Here is a 16,681-nt window from a genome sequence, read left to right on the forward strand (position 1 = left end):
TCCCGCTGCACATCACCGATGAGGGCGTCGAGGATTGGGAGGGAGTTGTAGATTGCCATCTTGATAGATATGATCAATGTGATTATTGATAGCTACCCTCCCCCGAGGTTATGTATGCCTCGTGTACATAAGGCAACTAGGCAACGGCAGCACGAAACCACCTTGCCTTACGGTATGAGACCTCTGTTACAGAATACATATTACCCCGAATTTATGATCTGAGACTGGCAAGTCTATGTTTTCAATTAGTATTTTTAGTATCTACACAGGGGCCCAACGCTGTCATTAAGGGCCCAATAATTAACCAAACATTATAGCTTAGTGCACCTCGAAATGGATCGTCTGTTGGATCATAATCGGGGAGTTCACTAATCCTTCCACACTTTCGCCATCGCCCTTGGATGATGACTCTCTCCATCCGCTCGTCACCTGGACAGTATTCTTCCCCTGGCTGAATGACTTCCCCATTGATGAGAACTTGTATCTGTCGGCCGCCCCAGGTGCGTCGGCGGGATCGTCGTCGATCGTGAATGCGTAGAGGCTGGGTTGAAGTTCGATGACTAGGCGTCCGAGTGCCGGTATAGCGGTGGTCATGATACTAAGATTCATCATGACTCTGCAAAATCAAATCGTTAATTTCCATCCGTACAATTGTATTCCAAGAAAGATACTCACTGATCCCAGATGGTCGAGTCGGTGTTAGCCCCTAGAATTGCTGTTAGGATATCAATTTCAAACTGATCACTATTCGACGGTCCACTCACATGGGATATCGGAAGATTTGAGCATGTTGACAGTAAAGTGGACTCCAATGCCCGCCGATATGCACACCCTATAAGATATCAGTACCGAACGCCAGGGAATTATTATAGTGTCCGTCTTACAGAATTCGAGTGGCGAGTAGCGCCATGATTCTGAACCGCTTCCATCCAGACAATTGTACTGAACGAATCAACAGGCATGGGAGTACCACGATCGCAATATCCGTGAGGATGTTAAGTGTGGCAATAGCTTCGAAAAGTGCAGTCTGCAAGGGAAAAATCAGCGTTCCGTGCGAAAACAAACAAGTATGCTTCAAACGGCTAGTCTCACCTGGTTGATACACTTGGCCGGCGAGTTCCACTGCCACGGTGTTGGCATGGAGCATCGCAGGGCCAATGCCAATATGGATCCCACGGCCCATGCAATTATAATCCCCATTAATGCCTGGTTCGTTCGTAGAAATCGGCGCGATGTCATTAGGTTCTTGAAAAGAAGCCCAAGCGAGATCTTGCTAAAGGCTATCGTCACGATAAGGAGGATCTGTGCTGCATATTCGTACTGTGTGCTGAATTAGTTATCGAGAAGATGCTGTAGACTTGGGTGTTCACAAACCTTCAGATAGCGCACGAGTTCCAGGCTTCCTATGGTGGCTACCTTTCGCCCAAGTCCATTGGACATGGCAAGTTGAACGAATACACTCTGCAGAATTCCGAATAGCTAATCGAACAGGGATCACCGGGTTAGCGAGTTCTAGCAGGGATAGGACGAGCAGGGATAGGACGAGCCGGGTCATCACACACCATGGACACTCCCAGCAAGATGTCATCGGAATGAAGGGCACCCCCAATGTACCACCGAGTGGATAGACGAGCGACAACCATCACGAGTGACAACGCGAGCAGGGTATAGACCGCAACTGCAGCATATCCACCCTCATCGTTGTCGGTAATGTCGAAAAGAGGAGGCAACGTGCCGGCCATCGCGACGAGAATCAAACCCGCAGTTCGCAGGCCGGCTAGGAAATTGGCAGATCGCAGATCGGAGATTGCAGATCGCGGGTATAAAGCAGATTTGACGGCGGTCCTGAAGCCCCAGAAATGCGATCGTAGACCATGCGCGACAAGTGTATTATGGATCCCTAGGGATGCGTTTGAACCCTCCCCCTGGGCATGTGGCCACTATGCAAAGGACAATTGCCGTTGGTCATCGAGCAAGGATTCTATGACCATCGCTACCTTTATCGTGTTCGCCGGACTCCGGTCGGGGCTTTGCGCAAGCGGTCCGTGGGCCGTGGCGACACGCGCATAGGCCTCACCGTGGTTCCGGTGAGAATAAGCACGATTTATAAACTCAAACTCTCGCTTGGTCCTGCCGTATTGCCGATGGTGGCGGCATATTTCCCACGTTTACCACGTTTCTCCAGGGGGGGTTAAACTCGTCAGCCCAAGTGCCGAATTGGAAAGTAAATGAACGGCATCGCCCAAGGCGGGGGACAGCGAGACAGAAGCCGCGATCGGACTTGTGGATGATAACGGCGTAGCATCTCCCTTGGCGGATCTACGATGAAACAGCGGGGTTGACTCCCGAGACGAGAATGTCCACCCCCAGGAAAAGAAAAGCGGGCCCGAACATTTCCATTTCGAACCCACCGAATCATCTCCGGTCCCACGGCTCCCAATCGAGTGGGGCGTTGGCAGCCACCGGAATAGTCAAGAGTTCGCGTGAGGTGATAATGGCGTATGAGAGTTCGAGGTGGACGCGCCCTCCTATCTGACATAGGAGACCGTTCGCATCTCTCTTGTTCTACGGCGATGGGGAGCAGTGAACAACACCATCGTCATGGCGAACCACTCGATTGAACTAAATCACCTAAGCGCGAAGAGAAATGCCCAGTCCAGCGTCCTCGATCAGCACTCGCACAGCGCGACCGCGTCTGGTGTTTTCAACGGAGGAGTTTCGACATCCAGATCTAGCGGGAAGCGCATGGATGTAAGGAGATCGCAATGCGAATGACAGAATCCCCAGCTGACATTTGTATAGAGAAGCTTTGGGTCGCTTGCTATCCTCTCACTATCGCTGACCGTGCTCTCCTCATGGGAATCCGTCGCCAAGTAAATGGGCCTTCCTCCCTTCCGTCAACGCATTGCGAACTGACCATCATTCCAGCTCATTCGAAGCGGGCCTCATCAATGGCGGACCCGTCGGTCTTGTCTGGGGCATGGTGCTCTCATTGACCGGCACGATGGCGATGGTCCTATCGATGGCCGAGATGGCGTCCATCTGTCCTCTGGCGGGTGCGCAATACCACTGGACAGCCGTGCTGGCACCTCCACGGATTCGAAAATTCAGCACTTGGATGCAGGGGTGGATCACCGTATTCGGATGGCAGGCCGCGACGACGAGTATCTGCTACATATTAGCAACGCAGATCCAAGGAATGGTATTGCTGAACAATCCTGGCTATGTGCCTGCGCAGTGGCACGGGACGCTCTTCATGTGGGTGATCGCGGGCCTGTCCAGTCTCGTCAACATCTATGGGATCAAGATTATTCCTGCTTTGCAGATGGTTGGGGGCATCATGCACATCACTTTCTTCATTGCCCTCATTGTACCGATCATTCTTCTTTCGCGTCGCAGTACCTCGGAATTCGTCTTCACCGAATTATTGACCTCGGACCAGGGATGGCAGTCGGGTGGGATTGCCTGGTGTCTGGGCATGTTGACCGTCACATATTGCTTCCTCGGTGAGTGAAACCTCTTATCCTCCACAAGGAGGCCGCCCGGCCATCATGTCTAACCATTTGGAATTTTTCAGGTTTTGATGGCGCTATACATATGAGCGAGGAAGTACGGAACCCGGCAGTTGTGATTCCGCGTATCCTGATCCAGACCATTGCCATAGACGGCGTGATGGCCTTCGTCTTCCTCATCGCTATCCTGTTCTGCATAGGCAACATCAACGAAGCTTTGAACCCCACCTATTTCTTCCCCATCATCGGTATCTTCAAGCAGGCTACTAGATCTGTTGCAGCCACCACCGCTATGCAAACGGCCATCTCCTCCATTGGCATGATCTCAAACGTCGGCGTCGTTGCATCCGTCTCACGACTGACCTGGGCCTTTGCTCGCGATGGAGGCCTGCCCTTCTCCTCGTACTTTGCTCACGTTCGTCTTCCGCATATCCCCCTATTGTATTGAGCTGACTTGCTAACCATCAATCAGATCGACCGCCAACAACGCGTACCAAAGCGAGCCATCCTACTCGTCTTCGCCTCCATCTTCATTCTCTCGGTAATCAACATCGCCTCGGAGACAGCACTCAGCGCAATTCTTGCCCTATCCACCAGCTCTCTTTACGTTTCATACCTCATTCCAATCGTCATGATGATCATCCGCCGGCTGGACACCAGCCGCGGACCTATTACATTCGGCCCCTGGAATTTAGGGCGCTACGGGATGGCGATCAACATCTTTGCTCTGGTCTTCGGTGTCTTCGTCTGCATTTTTGTGCCGTTCCCGACTCAGATTCCCGTCACAGCTGCGAACATGAACTGGTCGGGTCCTGTTTTCATTGCCGTATGTCTACTTCTCTTACTGGACTGGATTTTCAGGGCTCGAAAGATCTATGTTGGCCCGATGAAGGATCTTCTGCACTCGAAGCCCAAGGGCAGCTCGGCTTGACCGACGGTGTTCCATGTTTGAATCGAAGGTTCTTCGGGTACGTAATAGTGGGGCCCGTAGATATCTCTCATAAATATAATACATATGCGAAACGTTTATTTAATATCGCGCGGACAGATTTCTCGCACCAGCGGAACACGGAGAAAGCATATTTTCGGGGGCTTTACTGTCTTGGGCCATCCGCCGGTTTCATGAAGGTTCCGGTTCATATTTACCGAGGAGACTCCAGTTAGGCTCAGGCTAAGCTTAGTGCCATTCCGTAATAGGTCAGCGATGCCCAATGAGCGCTCGCTAAATGCTCGGTGGGTGTTCATTTGCTGGCTTTCAAAGTCAAAGATATTGGCTGATTACGTGGAGATCCATAGGATCCCATCTATTGGTATTCCGCACTCAGTCCACACGCGAAGGATCATTCGGCTCTTTTACCATGGTTCATTTTCCAAGACACGTGGATCCCCACTTAGGATGCTGTATGTCTCTCTTCGAAACCGCCATCTACAATGACAAATAAGAGCATTTCCAGCTCGCCCGGGCGTAGAGCACTTTAACGGAGGGAACCTATGTGCTTCCAAGGCAAGGTGCATTACCTGAAGAAATTATCCCACCAATGATCGCGTTTCATTTCATCACCAATTCTCCCCAGGAGCTTATTTCTCACGGGCTTGTCATCCAAACGACTGGCATCCGGTATGAACGTGAAACAAAATCCACGAAATTTGATATCACTCCAAAGCCTAGTATAGCATTGGAGGAATAAAGATTTACCTATACCAACGGAAGCCGGGCAATCTCCCGTGCGGATCAAATGGTCCCTGATCTAGTGCGTTGAATACAACTACAGGAGTATAAATGGTAACTTGTCGTTTCTCTGCTTGTAGGGTCATAAACAACACTGCGCGACCAATTGACACTCATTTTATCATACCAAACGTCATTCATTCTATCAATCATGGTCCCTAGCATCCAACTCGGCCTTATTGGCCTGCTCGGCGCTGCTGCCGTGCACGCAGCTCCAGCTCCGACGGCCGCATCCGCACTTGAGCAGCGATCTTCCACTTGTACCTTCTCGGGCTCTAACGGTGCCGCGTCCGCCATCAAGTCCAAGACTTCTTGCTCGACCATTGTCTTGTCTTCCGTGGCTGTTCCCGCGGGAACTACTCTGGACCTGACTGGACTGAATAAGGGAACGACTGTAAGGTATCCATCAGTCACGACTCTTGGAATCGCCAACTGACCGGCCCTCCAGGTTATCTTCGAAGGAGAGACTACTTTTGGCTACAAAGAATGGTCGGGTCCTCTGGTCTCAGTTTCCGGAACGGATATCACCGTAAAGGGAACTTCAGGAGCTATCCTTAATGGAGACGGGGCTCGCTGGTGGGATGGGAAGGGGAGTAACGGTGGCAAGACGAAGCTCAAGTTCTTCTCGGCCCACAAAATGATCAATTCGAAGATCCAGGACATCTATATCAAGAACTCTCCCGTGCAGGTCTTCAGCATCAATGATGCAAATGATCTCACTGTTAGTGGAATCACGGTCAACGACGCCGATGGCGATAGCAACGGTGGTCACAACACCGACGCTTTCGACGTCGGATCGAGCACCGGTGTCTATATCATCAACCCGGCTGTCCACAACCAAGATGATTGCTTGGCAGTGAATTCGGGCACGGTACGCATGGTCCCGTGGGCTGTTTGTCAGTGAGCTCTGCTAATACTTCATAGGATATTTCGTTCACCGGTGCGACTTGCATTGGAGGACACGGAATCTCCATCGGCTCCGTTGGCGGACGCTCCGACAACGCCGTTGAGAATGTCACCGTCGAGAACTGTAGCATCCAGAACTCTCAGAATGGTATGTACAAGCAGCATTAGGAAGACGGACCTTGAGTCGTCTTGGCTAACTTCTAGTTATTAAAGGCGTCCGCATCAAGACCGTTTATGGCGCAACTGGCTCCGTCAAGGACATTACATACAAGGATATCCACCTTTCCGGAATCTCGAACTACGGCGTCGTCATTGAGCAGGACTACAAGAACGGCAGCCCGACCGGAACTCTCACCAGCGGCGTCCCCATCACTGGTCTTACCTTGAGCAACGTGCAAGGAACTGTTGACAGCAGCGCGACTGATATCTATGTTCTGTGTGCCTCTGGAGCCTGTGAGGATTGGACCTGGAGCGGCGTCAGTGTCAAGGGTGGCAAGACCAGCAGCAAGTGCAAGAATGTGCCAAGCGGCGCCAGCTGCTAAACAGCACTTGCATTTGGCCCCTGACGAGTTGGAGGGCTTTGTGTACTACTACTATTTCCTTGTACCTTCTTACATAGTTTGCCCTGGGGGTTTGTAAAATACCCGTTTTATACGTAGTAAATAGAGTGATGAGGTGGTCATGTAATTTAACATTCTTGATTTCGTTATCTTTGAGTTCCTATCCTTTCCAAGTTTCCCCCTTTTCCATATCGCTGTTCTATTTCTCTCTTTTATCTTTTCACATGCAAGACAATACGAAGTGGCGTTCGTATTTTGCTTCGCCGAGCCGCGTGGCTTATCAAGGAACAACCGACGCTAGTAGACCGGAGTAGCGACCGACTTTCAACCGAAGGTTTTAACAGCGACAATCAAAATAGTATACTTCATACGCGAGTGTTATTTTCAAGGGTGCCCGTGCACTAATGTCGAAAGAAAAGGGACAGCGGCGTGATGGCTAAGCTCATTCATGGCAGCCTTGTGAAGTCAGATGATTAAGAACGCTCATAGAAATGCTCTTGAGGCAGATAAAGTTGCTCAGGTCCGTCGCTAGAGCAAGAATGACTATGACAACTACCCGTATCGCAGTCACGGGCAGCCGTTGCTAGCCTATCTGGCCCTGGCATGTTGCGTTTTCGTTCTATTCGTAGCAAATGGTGCTGCGCTGTGGAACGGATTCCACCTCTTGCCATTTCTCTCTTCATATCTGACTGTAAGAGTGTCATGTCTGAGTGTGAGATAAACAACTCAGAGGTCCTAATTGTGTCATTGGTCCAGATTATCGCTTTCCTTGGCTTATGCGCACTTTTAAAACTCGACCGAGGGGCTAATTGGCCTTTCGTCAGTCTTTCGCGATATGGGAAAGTGCTCAAGAGGCTACAATATCTGCATGAGATTAGCTTGAGTGCAACAGCCTCCGTCAGCCAGATGACAGCCACATACAACAAGTACCGAGCTAACTCCACGGTGTTGGTAGTCGCCAACATTGGTTTACACAATATACTCAGAAAGGGTATGTAGTTTCAAAAACAAATGTCAATTCTGCATTTCTGGAAATCTTCTTACAAAGACTTTGGAGACACTTTATAGGGTATCTTGGAAATGCATGTGAAAGACAAGTCACAAATCAAATTGAAGGACAATAAGCAGTGCAAAAAGAAGAATGTTTCACCCGTAGACCCTATCTATAACAGTGCAACAAGAAACATCAAGAACTGTTGCAGCAGAAACAAGGAACCCATCCATAAAATAAGCAGCCCGTGTCCAACCCATCATCAGTTTCCACTAACGCGTGGTCTCTTGACCTTTGGCGCATTCAAATACTTTCTATTCCCGACGCTATCGATTTCCCATCGGCCATGGTTGTTAGGGTTGGCGACGAACTTTTCAGGAACCGTTGGCTCCACGAACTCAAATGCCCGCTTGTTAGATGCAGGTGCGCGCTGAGATGCAGTCTGAGGTAAAGCTGTAGTGTTCATACCAAAATGAAACGGATGTTGCGGTGGCATACTCTGAATCGGATATTCCGGTATTGATGACTGAGATGGATGCGATATGTATGAATGCATAGGCCATGGCGCAAATGCAGGTACCCCAAATGGGCCCTGTGCTGGATGACCCATGGTGACTGGCGTCATCGTATATGCCTGCAAGACCTGAGCGTAGACTCCAGGCCAGACCTCGATGATGTTGTAAGTTACCGGGACCTGCGGCAATGCAGTTGGCGGTGTTGGGGGGGTTTGCTGCTGGGTAGAGCTGCCGCCAGAAGAAAGACTTGTGTCAACGATCATGGGCGCTGGTCCAGTCGGTGGCGGTGATGAGCATGTAGGCTGGACTGCTTTTGAGGGCGAGACAGGCAGGGGCGCCCCAGCCACTTCCTCAAATTCTAACCCAGAATCATCCCCAAAATTGAGAAATGCCTCGAACAGACGTTGTGACTCCTCGTCGTCACAGTCGGCGTAGAGAGAACTTGAAAGTTCGGAAAAGAAAAGAGTGTCATCCATGTCGTCTTTGGTGTGATAGAATGAGCGTGGAATGTTTGAAGAGATGCAATGAAGCGAGAGTATAGCAAGTTATGCGAGGAGCAAAAGATGCAGTATAGTGAGCGTTCTTAAGAGAGTGTATGGAGAAGAGAAGAAGAAGAGCATGGGGGGAAGGGTAGGTCCGACATAAGACTCGGACATGATGTATTCTATGATGGAATCATATCGTCGCGCCGCTGCCAAAAAGGCATCAAGCTTCAACCCTGGATTCACTCGCTTCATTGGTCGGTAGCGGTTGCCCCGATGTACTCCCAGCAAATAGCGTGGAGATTTTTAGAGTCGGAAGCTTCATTTTCCTTTGCGCCAGCTGGTCCGGACAGCAGGTTTGGAGAAGCCGCGATGGTAAAACCGTCTTTTCCCTCTACGGCTTGCTTTCCCAGCGCTGAAGCGGATAGAACAAACCATGAAGGCGAGGTCTGAGACTTTGAGGTATGGCTCCTGCCGTCGCCCATTTAGGGCAAGTATCAGTTTCGACCATGCTTTGATAAAAATGGAACTTTGGAACCCACAATAAAGCAACGAATAGCTGCATGATCCACTTGGAGGAAATAAGACCATGCCATTTCAAACTGATCAAATCGGTGGTACGCGTTTGACCGGCGTCAGGCACCGTGTACCGACTGAGATATGGATCAACGTCATCGTCGGCAGACACGCGCGGGGACCCAAGCTGAACCATGGCAATCCATTCAGAAAGGGATCCGCATGTCTCTTGCACATCTGGTTCAGACATCTCCCTAGATACTACCCCAGATAATGGCGGTTCCAGAATTCGGCCAAGCCTGGTCTGTTGGGGGCCAGACTCGATCAACTGTGGGTGGTGCTTTTTGACTGCTGCACCTGTTATTTGTTATCTGTTAGCTGTTGCTGCGAGGATCTAGATGGCCTAAACCCACTGTCACCCTGATGTAAGTCGCAGAACAGCCATGCTAATGACTGGTTCAGGACATTTTTGAAGGCCCTCTCGATTCGCTCAAAGCCCTTCTTGCCATGGAGCATCGAGGGGAGCCGTAAGTTGAGCTCAATCACTGCCAAGGCCAATGTGGTCAGCTTTCAAAAGTTCGGTGAGCTCATTTTGGGCTCCTGTGCATACAGAATCGTTCCTTTCCATGTTTTCTACCGCCACTGCGAATAGGAGTTCCAGTGAGACCTGTGCGCTCAAATAACTCCTTGCCGAGTTCAATTTTAAGGATTCCTGTGGTATGAGTTTTAGCCACGCGGTCCATCGCGGTCCATCGCGGGTCATCGCGTAAAATGCTTCTGGGGAGCTGCCAACCATCGCGTAATGTAAATACATTGTCTGAGCCTGAGCGACCTTCAGAGATCATGATAATATCACCTAGAGATATTTTTAGATTCTTTCTTCGAGATAAACTTAGGAAGCAACGTGATCATTGTCTGAACGTCTGGACTGACGGACAAAATAACACCAAGGGATCTTTGATGAATGAGGCGTACCAGTTTTGATGTAGGTGTTAAAAAACTCATGCTCCAGCAGGTCGCCAGGGGACATGAATACTCGAGCATACTGAATCTTCTCCAGTTTGGTATCCAGCGATGTCTGGATGGTTGTGTAAATCTCCTCTGGAAGAATCGCTTCAACCTGTTCCATTTCATCAGCATCGTCTTCTGAAAAAGCCCAGGGGTCACCTAAAATGACAGATTAATTAGGAAGTCTTACTGTATGCACAAAGGGGTAATTAAAAATCGTAGAGAACGGGGCCTTTTTGGCTGGGATCTGCTTCGGGTTGACGAATGTGGGGAGCTCCGCGACCGTTGTGAAGCACTTTTCGCGTGTTGACGCGTCGTCTTCAAAGTCAAACATGGTAAAGAATCCTCAATTGGCAGGATTTAGCTTCTTGGGGGGTTGCTGAGGAGGTGCGCGTCTTGATCGCGGTCACAATCGAAGAGATTTGTGGAGCACATTCGATGCCGAAATTTCGAGGTTCGATTAAGCTTCCCTTATCGATGATAGGCCGATGTCAGGGTCACACCACGACTCTTGAGTTTGGGTCCAAGTGGAGAGCTGTGCAAGCACTATTGCCAGACAAGCTCGTGGTTGTCATTTAGGTCGTGGGACAGTGCGTGCTTGATTGCTGTGGTTGTGATTGTAGTCAGCATCTTTTGTTTGCCTTTATCCACAGCTCTGGCACTTCAATCGCCCGTCACCTGTGGACTTGAACAGTAATCTCATAAGATTAATCAATATATCTTCTCTGGGCTAACGATTAGATGTCTAATTTGAACAGGGCGGTTCATAATATTTGAGAAGTGAGAAGCGCCTCCTTCGCGCCATATGATCTACATTTCCCATTCCTTTACATAGGGAACGTTTTCAATTTAGGAAATGACTTCGTAGCCAATTGGTTCATATCAATCTTCCAAATTTAGCTAGCACTTAACACAGCTTTCTGGGCCTTGCGCACGATGATATTTTTGAGATAAGTAGTGAATCTTGCATTGTTGAAATTCATTCAAATATTTGATCATGAAATTTTCCGCCTGCCGTCTGGAAGGTATTTCGTCTGAAGCACCCGCAAGAAATAACCATATGCACAGATATATCCCCACTCTTCTATGGATCCAGGTATCCTCACTGTAGCCATTGATCGCCCTTCTGTGTTGTTCTAACATCGTCTCAAACGGAGCCAGTTAATCAGTTAATGCCCGAGACAATGATGGCCACACCGCCCGGGGCCACACCGCCCGCCATGCGGCAATTTGGCGGCGGCACAAGACCGGCCGATCGTGACGAGCTCCGAATGTAGTCCAAATCTCCCCAGTCTCTCCATTCTGCTGCCACTGATGCAGCTAAGCCTGAACCGCAGCCCCAATTGCTAGACCTGCAGTAACAGCAAGAGGAGCGACAGGTTATGGCGCCCCTTCCGCGCCGAGAACTCCTCTCCAAGGAACGCTTTCCTCTCGTTTTCGGCAGCGTGAAGACCCAGAACTACAACGATCCCGCTGCCAAAGGACCAGGATCGCATACGTGAGATCTTTTGATATCCTTAGATTGGAAGTAAGTACTGACGCTTCTGCTATAGCATTCGTACACTCGCATGGAACCCCGCTGGCCAGCTGATTGCGACTGGCTCCGCTGATCGAACACTTCGAATCTGGAACCCCGAGCGCCCTGCTGTCCGATACTCGACAGAGCTGCGCGGACACTCTGCCGGCATCGAGAAGGTCCTCTTCAACCCCGTCCGAGATGCAGAGTTGGCGAGCTGCTCCACGGATGGAACGGTGCGCTTTTGGGATGTGCGCTCCAAGACATGCGTGAGCCGCCTGGACGTCGGCGGCGAGGCATTTACACTCTCCTGGTCCGCTGATGGTAGTACTATGATTGTAGGAAGAAAGGTGAGCGCCAGGAAACCCCAATAGGACCAGCAGCGCAACCGCTAACCCCGATCCCATTAGGACGATACTTTGATCCCGATCTCTGTACAATCACCCTCAAGTCCAAATATCATGGCGAACGGCTCGAGCAACAGCTCTTCCAAACCTGGCGCATCAACCTTCACAGCACTCTCATCACACCCTCAACCTGTCCAAACAAATGCCACCACCTTCTCCAACCATATCGCAACCGACGACTCCCCTGACCTCTACTTCTTCGCAACAACAGGCGAAGGCACCGTCAAAATTATGAAGTACCCCTCCTTCGATATCGCCCACACTCTCAACGCACACACCTCCTCCTGCATGGCCGTCTCCCTCGCTCCGACAGGTCGCTACCTCGCCATCGGCGGCAGCGACGCGCTCATCTCGCTATGGGACACGACAGACTGGATCTGCCACCGCACATTATCCAGTGAGAATGGCGGCGGTATCCGCGGTGTCAGCTGGAGCTTCGATGGGCGGTTTATTTGCGGCGCTTGGGATGAGCCCGGGTGTGGTGGGAATGGTTTGCAGATTTTCCATGCTGAGTCGGGCGAGAGCGTTTACTCTGTACCGACGAATGGTATCAATGCTAGTGTCCCTGCCGTGGCGTGGCATCCTTCTAGGTATTGGTTGGCTTACTCGACGACTAACGATGGGCCTGGCAGTGGCGGCGCTGGCGGATTGAAGATTGTTGGTGCTGCCGGTGGTAATCTGTGATCTCGGGATGATTTCGTTTGACGTTGGATTACTTGGGTGTGATAGATTACTTTATTTTGCTGTTGGGTCGGATTTTTCATTGCCCTACTATTATGATTCCCAGAATACACAAGCTTCTTTGATTACTTTTGCGTTTGTTTGTAGTGACTATCGTATCAACATGGTTGAATCCTTGAAAAGACCGCCAAAGACCAAATCTGAGTGGAGATTAATTACATTTCGTTATCGTCAAATCGTAGTGTGAAAGACCGTGTGCGCCGAGATTCGTCCATTGTCATAACCTTCCAACGCCGAGTGGAATGAAGAGACCTGCCAGATGTCGAGTGGCAGGGTGTTCGTCTGGAATATGGAGTATGGGCTCTCTGCTGTACCCGGCAGCTGTAATGATATGCTCTTATCTGTTCAAGGAGCCCATATCCGGTGCCGGCTTTGTGAGATCCGGTCTAGTTGAAGCCACCAAACGGCAGAAAGTCAGCCCGCAGGAGAGTATCCAAAAGCCATGCCATGGAAATACCATGGAATCGACCCAAGTAGAAGTATCAGTATGAAACGCCAAACATCCTGGTATGCATCATGACGGGCGCCAATCATCCCAACCAGCACCATTCCCGTTGTTGTTCAAAATCTGTGCCCACTGAGCCTCACTTAAGTTGTCCACATTCATATTGCCAAAGTCCATATTGTTCAATGTGGAATTTGGAGTAGGCATGTCCCATGAAGAAGACATGGGAAAGGCGTTCGACGCATCCGTGGTTCCCATGGAGCCAGTGCTGTTTGGGTACACCTGTCCCACGAGAGAGCTCAAAGCAGGGACCTGAGGAGCCTCAGTAGTGGACCGAGATATGTGGACCGAATGAACCTTGTCGATGGACGTCGCAGAACTTGGGACGCTCTTCTGCTGCTTTTTCCCGGGTGATTGGCTGTCGGCTCCAGATATTGAGTAGGAGGTATTTGAAGATGAGTTAAATGTTGACGGAGTTGGATGATCGGATGGTGGATTCCTCTCGCCGAGGCCAAACTCGGGCGAAAAGTCCATATCTACATCCACGGTGCCTCCTTGGCCAGTCCCGTTACCTGGACGGGAAATATGGGGAAAGAAATGTTGCGAATTACTACCGGAGCCCGCACGATCGGAATCAATATCTGGGACATCTCTATGTCGACTGGGAAGAGATGATGTCGTGCCAGTCATACTTTGCCGCGTAGATCCGGATGAATTTTCCGAGTCTTGAAGGGAGCCCGTTAGCACGTCGGGCTGTTGTGCGTTGCGGGCACTGTATAAACAGTTGGAATCCACGTTGTCTGAACAACAAGCCTGCTGCAGTAAAGTTAGCTTTGGGAGTATGAAGAGCTTTAAGATAGACTTACCAACGCTTGGACCGCGTAGGACGAGCCACTTTTCAGATTTTCTACGGCTCGAATTCCAGTTCCTTCAAGATCGACATCCAGCTGAACCAGGAAAGACTCGGTCAGAGGATTCTTGGTTTTCAACGCATTTAGAGCTGAAATGACAAATTGCAGCGACGAGTAAACCGTTGAGTCATCAGGTCGGGATTTCAGATATTGCACGAATACTCGCGCTGCGATGTAAAGGCAGAAAGATGTGAACGGGTTAAGCTACACGCTATTAGTGGAAGATTTTCAGCACGAAAATAAGATCAGACATACCAAACTGAGATCAACGTGGCTAACCATTTTCATGATACTTGAGATCTGGTTGGCCGCCACAAGACATCTTCTTTTACTCTCAGTGATGATTTGGTTGGGCATTTTGTTCTTCTCGGCCTTGAATATCGCGGCCTGGTGGAGGCAGATTGTGGAGGTGTGGATGCTCATGTTAGCGAAGATGACATTCACATCATCCATCCCGCTGGGGAGTCGGAGATGGTCAGGCAAGGAAAGCGCAATGTGCAGAAGAACGTTGTCATGGCTCCGGTGGCGCTTCCAAAACTCGCCGTTGAGATCATGGTCGTTGTCTTGCGGCTGAGGCCGGTGAATGTGTATCAAGTTATGACCAAACAGACTAGCTAGAACTACCACACACGCGAACGGGGCCAGGGTAGACACTCCCTCGCCGGCGATAATATCAGATAGGCGTAGGGTGCGTTGTGGTTTGCTCTTCAAGAAAGACTCTTCAGAAGCTGGAAGGTTTGTCATGATCTGCTTGTGGTTAGCCTTCGCTATTGAAAGCCAATTGCAACTACATCAATGGTTTACTTACGTCGCCTTCATCAATGGCCAAGGGCCATCCAGTTCCAATACTCGCATACCGATCGGTGCAAAAGGCGTACCAAAAGACTCTGCGGCGTTCTTCACGCTCTGTCCAGTCTTTGGGTGGGAGCATGGACTGTTTAACATCAAGGCCAGCACCATCCAATCGGTTGAGCCCCATCATCAGTGCTAATCTGGCAGCCTTGCCGACACTGAGCCAAGCTCGAGGGAAATAGATCATTCGGAACTCGTATGTGCCGATGAGGATCCAAGTTTGGCAATATGCTAGATTGATGACACTCTCTCCGAACCCTTTCATCTCATCCATTTCGGCGTATTTTCGTGCACGTTGATAGAAATGGTTATGCAAGAAGAAGTACTTGTCGGTGACAGATGCTGCGTGGCACCACATCATGTACCGCAGACACACGGGTGGTCGCATTTGGGGAGAGAGAAGTAGATTGGAAAAGTACCGAGAACGATGGATCACGGGCATCATTGGATAGACCTTCTCAAAGAATAGAGCGTCCCTGAGGAGCACCGATAATGTGAGAATGAGAACCAGTGGGTCGATTACAGGGTAACTCACAGTTCTTCGACAACATCCGGGGTCGGAAGGGGTTCCTCCACACCCAGACTGATCACATCCCACTGCGGATCACTGGGAAAGCTGGGCGGAGCGCCTTCAAACAGCGTCTCACTCGGTTGAGAGGCTCCCATTCCAGTCGCGGATGTAGGCATCGCACTCCCGATATCATTACCAAGTCCCGAGATGTCCGGCAAGGAGAGTATAGATTCATCTTGTAGGGGCGCACTGAACGGATTGTCTTGAGGCTGAGGCTGAGGCGGGGAGGTTCGCGGCGCAAGGTCGGTATCCTGGCCCTTGAGGAGGGTTTCGACTTGAGCTATTACAACCATGATAGTTAGCGACATACTTCCGGCGCCCCGTGACGCGTCCAGCAGCGGTGATCAATGGGAGAGTTCCCACCTAGTCGGGCCTCCAGCTGCTTCACATACCCCCGCTTGGGGCCACTCTTCTTGCGCACTTCATCGTAGGCACATTCATGTCCCAAGCGCGAGCACGTTCCGCAGCTCGGTTTTCTTCCATCGCACCTTAGCTTCCTTCGTCGGCAGACAACACATGCGATGCGCTTCGGGCGAGGTACGTAGCTGCCGTCTGCAGTGGCGGCGCCTTCGGCGGGGATATCGTTGTCGGCGAACGAGTGGTCTGCGAAAGAGGATTCGGGTGCTGCTGAGTACTGCGCCGCTCCCTGCGAGTACGTGGAGGGCGGGAGGTTGTCCATAGCTTGATCGCCAGCGGGCGGTAGTGGGAGATGCGTAAGTCGGACTGATAGCAAGGTCAACAGCCCACCGCTTATCAACGCGAGTGACCCCTACAGAGTGACGTGGGGGTTGCAGATATAAATCATCCACGAGTCAAGCGTGAGGAGTGCATTATCTGATGCCTTGTGAGGATGGCGGGGATGAGCAGGAATGAAAGTTCTTACGACGGGGAACTCTCGTATCAAAGGAAGGCTGAGGGTGACTCTTGGCCTCAAGAATTACATTGATTAGCTTTTAAAAGACCCCCTTTTTTTTCCTCTTGATTCGATAATCTTCTAATTGGAACTATGGGGAAACCCT

At 50.5% G+C, this 16,681-nt stretch overlaps 7 protein-coding genes across 7 annotated transcripts; 3 read left to right on the plus strand and 4 right to left on the minus strand.

Annotated features, from left to right (window-relative positions):
- Positions 1-318: 318 nt before the first annotated feature.
- Positions 319-1,742, minus strand: N7498_009779 (uncharacterized protein; the record flags this gene model as incomplete). The annotated part of the gene is made up of 7 exons (XM_058456835.1): positions 319-616; positions 676-706; positions 765-832; positions 885-1,027; positions 1,093-1,320; positions 1,375-1,479; positions 1,563-1,742. 7 exons carry the CDS (start codon positions 1,740-1,742, stop codon positions 319-321), a joined length of 1,053 nt encoding a protein of 350 aa, XP_058303734.1.
- Positions 1,743-2,601: 859 nt separating this feature from the next.
- N7498_009780 (putative amino acid permease) lies at positions 2,602-4,443 on the plus strand (the record flags this gene model as incomplete). Its single annotated transcript, XM_058456836.1, has 5 exons — positions 2,602-2,751; positions 2,803-2,873; positions 2,929-3,506; positions 3,578-3,927; positions 3,985-4,443. The coding sequence occupies 5 exons, from the start codon at positions 2,602-2,604 to the stop codon at positions 4,441-4,443; spliced, it is 1,608 nt and encodes a 535-aa protein (XP_058303735.1).
- Positions 4,444-5,392: 949 nt separating this feature from the next.
- On the plus strand, positions 5,393-6,689 carry N7498_009781 (glycoside hydrolase family 28 protein; the record flags this gene model as incomplete). Its single annotated transcript, XM_058456837.1, has 4 exons — positions 5,393-5,635; positions 5,690-6,112; positions 6,166-6,295; positions 6,361-6,689. 4 exons carry the CDS (start codon positions 5,393-5,395, stop codon positions 6,687-6,689), a joined length of 1,125 nt encoding a protein of 374 aa, XP_058303736.1.
- A 1,271-nt stretch (positions 6,690-7,960) lies between these two features.
- N7498_009782 (uncharacterized protein) lies at positions 7,961-8,689 on the minus strand (the record flags this gene model as incomplete). Its single annotated transcript, XM_058456838.1, has 1 exon — positions 7,961-8,689. The coding sequence occupies one exon, from the start codon at positions 8,687-8,689 to the stop codon at positions 7,961-7,963; it is 729 nt and encodes a 242-aa protein (XP_058303737.1).
- Positions 8,690-8,946: 257 nt separating this feature from the next.
- On the minus strand, positions 8,947-10,553 carry N7498_009783 (ribonuclease P protein subunit p40; the record flags this gene model as incomplete). The annotated part of the gene is made up of 6 exons (XM_058456839.1): positions 8,947-9,166; positions 9,238-9,568; positions 9,625-9,756; positions 9,822-10,067; positions 10,187-10,331; positions 10,410-10,553. 6 exons carry the CDS (start codon positions 10,551-10,553, stop codon positions 8,947-8,949), a joined length of 1,218 nt encoding a protein of 405 aa, XP_058303738.1.
- Positions 10,554-11,601: 1,048 nt separating this feature from the next.
- On the plus strand, positions 11,602-12,826 carry N7498_009784 (uncharacterized protein; the record flags this gene model as incomplete). The annotated part of the gene is made up of 3 exons (XM_058456840.1): positions 11,602-11,717; positions 11,773-12,085; positions 12,146-12,826. 3 exons carry the CDS (start codon positions 11,602-11,604, stop codon positions 12,824-12,826), a joined length of 1,110 nt encoding a protein of 369 aa, XP_058303739.1.
- Positions 12,827-13,397: 571 nt separating this feature from the next.
- N7498_009785 (putative C6 transcription factor Prf) lies at positions 13,398-16,341 on the minus strand (the record flags this gene model as incomplete). Its single annotated transcript, XM_058456841.1, has 6 exons — positions 13,398-14,144; positions 14,195-14,443; positions 14,495-14,986; positions 15,048-15,567; positions 15,627-15,942; positions 16,026-16,341. 6 exons carry the CDS (start codon positions 16,339-16,341, stop codon positions 13,398-13,400), a joined length of 2,640 nt encoding a protein of 879 aa, XP_058303740.1.
- Positions 16,342-16,681: the final 340 nt, after the last annotated feature.

Source organism: Penicillium cinerascens (genome assembly GCF_028974065.1).
Source record: "Penicillium cinerascens strain IBT 15544 chromosome Unknown scaffold_4_segment0_segment1, whole genome shotgun sequence".
Classification (NCBI taxonomy): Eukaryota; Fungi; Ascomycota; class Eurotiomycetes; order Eurotiales; family Aspergillaceae; genus Penicillium; species Penicillium cinerascens.